Raw genomic sequence first — 5,294 nt, forward strand, 5'->3', positions numbered from 1 at the left:
AATGTGTTCGGATAGCTCGAACCCTTCATCCGGTTCAGCGAAAAGCTCAGCCCGCCGCTGCCTCTCTTCCACCGACAACTTCTTGCAAGCCCGGCACGCCGGCTCGTCCGCCAGAGCCTGGTTGGCGTGCGCGGGGCCGAGGCATCCCTCGCACGAAACGTGCAGGTCGGTGGACAGCATGTAGCCGGTGTCGCAGACGGGGCAGATCTTCGCTTTCCCAGGCATCTTGTCGGAGTAGCGTAGCTATAGCTCTCGAAGGCTGAAGAAAAAAAGGGGAGCCGAGCACAGGTCCGTCCTCCCCTTTTATACGGACCGAGGTGAGGCCCACATGACGTGGGCGTAGACTATTGGCTCTTCAGAATGCGCGAGCGCGCGCGGGGGTACCCATCTGCGATAGCCTTAGAGGGCTGCGYTTACACTCATAGAATCTGGGGTTACAATACGTAACCAACGATTTTAGTGGTTGTAGGATTTATATTTTGGTTTTGGCAAATGTGCCAAACAAACACTCTTTAACAATGAGCTCAGCGTGAGAGGAAGATTAGGTGGAACTCTGGAGATTATTGTTTTCCCAGATAAGGTGGCTGGGATGCTCCATGTGAGGCAGCATTCACTGAGAAGGAGCACATCCAACTTCCCATCAGTGATGTCCAATTGATATAGACGTCCAGCAAGTTATTAGATATGAGTAACTTTATTACTGTTATAACTCTGAATGCCCTACATTATAGTCAGAGTTGCACATAAGCAGTGCGCAGGTGCGCATGCACGGTCAAAGAAGGAAAAAGCACACCAGATATAACATCATAAAGCTCCCTTGCATACCTAAGATTGTACCTGATTGTCTGTCAAAACAACAGCTAGCAGGGCTAACCAGTTTGGTCACAAATGCGACCTGATTTCTTAAAAAAATTTAAATAATCCAGCTGCACTGGTGTTCACAAAGTCTCTAACAGCGGGACCCTGATATAAGGATTAAACAGATACTGCCTTCAACAAATCAGACAAAGTCCAGAGACTTTTTATCCAATCAGAGCAGAGCAGGGCGCGACTTTCAGTCAAAGCAGTTTTCAGTAGACAAACTGCAGGTTGAAGTGCGACTGCAGCGATCAGTCCTGACATCTCCTCCTACACTTTGCTCCTGAACTACCAGAGACTTTGGTTTGTAAAATCTAACTTTAAATTAAATATATGTTCAGAATGTTGTTATTGAACAAATCTGTCCAACTTTGTGTGAGTGACTAATAAGGTTGGGCAATATTGGCAAAAAAATTAATCACAATTAATTGTGGTATTTATCCGATAACGATTAATTTGACGATTAATCCCCTGGACTCCTTGGACTTCCGTATTTGATAGTCACATGACCATTTTAGTGGGAAAGATTTGATCTTTGTAAAAAAAAACTGTTTCAAATTGTGTGAAAATTACAGATTTCAGGATATAGATCAAATTTTAAATTGTGTTGATAGATAAATAAATTACAGAATTTTTTTTAATGTTCATCATAGTTGAAGCGGAGAGGAGCACTGAGCAGAATGACCGGAGTAATCCCCAGTCTGTCTGCCTGGTGGCATTAATCATATTAATCGTCAAGTGCCAAAAATAATCGATTAATGTTTTTCTAACGATTAATTGCACACGATACGATTATGCCCAACCTTAGTGACTAAACTCTCCTCCTGAGAGACTGCTGTGATGGGAGCGCGTCGCTGCGCGYGCAGGTTGAGTCTCTGAGGTTCACTGCTTGAGTTCTTCTAATTAAACCACATTAACTCTAACAGAACATTTGTTCGCCCCGTATTAAAGCAAAGATAATTCTGTTTAACACCCCAGTCAAAAAAATTATATATATTAAAAAAATAAAAACAACTTGCCATGTTCTCTAGGTGAATGAGTTTTAAACGTTATTTTAATTTACCATAAAGATCCACAAATTTCATTCACAATTTTATCAAAAAAATACAAGGTTCTTGATTTGCTAAACCTATTTATATTTAGGACCATACTGTGACACAGCTTTTCTGGGATAAATGTAATTTATTAAACGATCAAATACGAAGAATATATAATTACATGAGCTGAAACCATCTAAATAATATTATCTTTTTGAATAAAATAGTCTTTTAAAAAAGAAATCAGTCTAACAAATAAAACATTTGTATGTTTGAAGTTATTTTGCTCTGWGCAAAAGACAGATATTTGCTGCTTGGACTGGAGAGTGTGGAAAGCTGGTTTAACCAAGGCCAAAGATCCATATGGTCAAACTACAGGAGCTGTCCATCTGAGGGACATGTAGTCTAAAAGACATTTAACCATGAAATGTTCAGTTTGTAATGTTTATATGACATACACCCAGCCCCTCGGCCACTTAGGTAGTTTACAAAATTTATGTAGAGTAAAAAAATAAATAACAAACTTGGTGGACTGATTTGGCATGATGTCCTGAGATGTTGCAGCTGATAGGAGTCATAAAACAGAACAGGGGGACGTTAGATGCCTTGATGCCCCTATAGACAAATGTGTTAAATGAGTGAAGGAAAGTAGGAGCACCAAGCAACAACCCTAGGTTCTCCCCTGAAAACCATACCAAAAATTTTATGTGCAACCCTGATTATAGTCCTCTTACTGCTTTTGGAGTGGTCTCTGATCTTCTTGCAACACATGCAATCAAGCTGCACCAGAGTTCGCTACAACTAAAGGTAAAGGTAAAGTAAAGGTAAAGGTGCTTTATTGGTCATCAGTGTATGTTTCCACACAATGACGAAATTGTGCTCTGCATTTGACCCATCCACAYCCAAGTGGAGCAGCGGGCAGCCATGTGAGGCGCCCGGGGAGCAGTTAGGGTTAAGTGTCTTGCTCAAGGACACCACGACATGTGGGCATGGTGGGGAGTCGAACCTACGACTTTCGGGTTCCAAGCTGGCTGCTTTACCACTACACCACAGCCGCCCCCCTGAACTGAACCAAGACATACATTTACAGGTGAACCAGAGTTTGCTTTTTTGGTCCACATCAGAGTTTGATTACGTGTTCACACCTCCACAAACAAACCAGACTTTCTAGGCAAACAAACTAGAGTTTAATTAAGTGGACTAAACAGAGCTGGTGTGAATACAGCCTTAATATGTCTAAAAAAACAGAAGACCTACAAACAGTAACACTTTGTGCAGACTGGCCTACTGGACAGAATCTAAGCTTATTTTTACTTCTGTTTTGGCAAAGCCCCTCTGTTTACAGTGCCTTATCAGAAACCATTGAAGCTTCTTCATTAAGTCTAAAGGAATACCTGATTCTGCACATATAGTGACAGAATATTGGATAAACTCACACCTCACTTCTACTGATGAAGCTGAATGTTGAAGAGTTTACAGGAGTCTGGGTCATTTGACTGGCTTCTTGTCTGTTTCTGATGAGTCTTTGACAGGAAGTGGCCATCTTATGTATTGTTACACATCTAGCCGATTGCGTAGACAAAAGTTTCAGAAAACCTTTCCGAAACTCACCCAAAGGAGCAAATTACAAGAGATGTTGTGTTTTATACTGCATTTGTTTGGTAAATTCCATGATTCCGATGTATGTGTATGCCTGTTAGTAAATTATTTCATGAACCATTTCAATAGATCTGAATTATACTGTAGCAAGAATGCAGCTGAGGAATTTTTCATTTCCTTTAGTTTGTGTGTGAAAAATCTAATGAAAAATTCCTCAGCTGCATTCTTGCTACAGTTATAATTCAGATCTATTGAAATAGTTCATCTGTATGCCTGTTAGTAAAATATTTCATGAACCATTTCAATAGATCTGAATTGTAACTGTGGCAAGAATGCAGCTGAGGAATTTTTCTTTTTTTTTCACACACAAACTAAAGGAGACAATTTAAACAAAAGCATTTGAAATGTACCCAATCAGAATACAACCAACATGTACTGTTACTGTGTGCATCCATTACAGATATTTCTGCAGCATTTTCTGTGAGCATGAAGCTCAGATTTTGACTGTTATTTCTGTTGAGACATCTTGTATGTGTTTTGTCGGCTCGTCACTCACCTGTGTGTATTCGGATGTGTCTGACGAGCTGGCTGGGCTTTTTGAAAGCCTTTCCACAGTGATGGCAGCTGTTTGTGAACCCACTCCGATCTATGTTTTTCTTGTAGTTTCTGGAACTATTGGATAGTGCCCTTTGAAGGAAAAATAAAAACACTGCTTATTGGTTCATCACAAAGAAAACTCCTCACTAATTCATAGACATTTCTACACTTTTATTAGTCTTTTACAGTAAAATCAACGTGTTTGTGTGACAACTACTTCAGTGCTTCAATCATTTTTTATTCTCTAGTTTGGTTTTWGTTCTAACGTTAGCAAAAAAATAAAAATTCACAACTCTTCAGTTTTGTGTGACAAATACAAATTCAACGAAAAATAAATCCTAAAATTTAAAGTTTGATGTGTTAGATTCTTTCCAAACAGTTAATTTTCTAAAGTGAATGTCTGGGTTCATGAAACATGAGAATGTTTCCTGACCTTGGGTTTATGTTCAGCTTTCACAGCAGCAAAAGGCTGCAGAGGGTTAGGAAACAGCAGGCTGCACTGCATTACTGCAACATTTGCATGCTAAATGCTAATAGACAATTACAAGAGAACGTGCAAGGTTGTGGAAAATGAATCTGTAGTTTCCTTGAGCACCCTGACAGACAGACTCTCTCAGACCCATCTGTTAGGTTTAGGTTAGTTTTAGGGTCATGTAGGTACATGTGAGGTTAATTTTAGGGTAAATGGTCCAACCAACTAAGTGAGGTCGTTTTTGGAAAGTGAGGACATTTTCACAGTCCTCACTCTGCTGAACTTTACTAGTTCAGGTTAGGGTTAGCTATAGACTAGTAATGGTTAGTTTTAGGGAAAATATCTGGGTTAGGCATTAACGCAGTTACAAAAACGAATGGAAGTCAATACAATTGAATGAAATTTAGTCTGTTTAATACTGATTTTTAAATGCATCATACGTATTGTTTTATTTCTAGGAGAACTAGGGTTTGTTCTGATAACTTCTTTCGCAAAATAATCTATCTTTGTGATTTAGTGATGTTCTCTGTTTTGAGCGGCTCATGTCACGGTCATTTGAAGCAGGGTGTACTCTTGTGATATGTTTAGTTAACACACCTTAAATTCATTCTAGGGCTGTGAAATCAATCGAGTTAACTCTGATTAATTTTAGTGCTGCAGGGGCATAGATTAAAAATTTTAATTGCAATTAAAAATTACAATCAGTTTACTATGGCTGAATAGGTTTGTAT

General features: G+C 39.4%; 1 protein-coding gene across 1 annotated transcript in view; it reads right to left on the bottom strand.

The window, feature by feature from the left end:
* The window catches only part of LOC106517883 (zinc finger protein 236), a gene marked incomplete at its 3' end in the record, with an annotated part of 60,454 nt that overhangs the window by 39,690 nt on the left and 15,470 nt on the right, over positions 1-5,294 (bottom strand). The window contains 1 exon segment of the mRNA XM_014008922.1: positions 4,051-4,181. Coding sequence (XP_013864376.1) covers positions 4,051-4,181 — 131 coding nt within the window.

The sequence above is a fragment of the Austrofundulus limnaeus genome, unplaced genomic scaffold (genome assembly GCF_001266775.1).
Source record: "Austrofundulus limnaeus strain Quisiro unplaced genomic scaffold, Austrofundulus_limnaeus-1.0 Scaffold54, whole genome shotgun sequence".
In the NCBI taxonomy this organism is placed as follows: domain Eukaryota; kingdom Metazoa; phylum Chordata; class Actinopteri; order Cyprinodontiformes; family Rivulidae; genus Austrofundulus; species Austrofundulus limnaeus.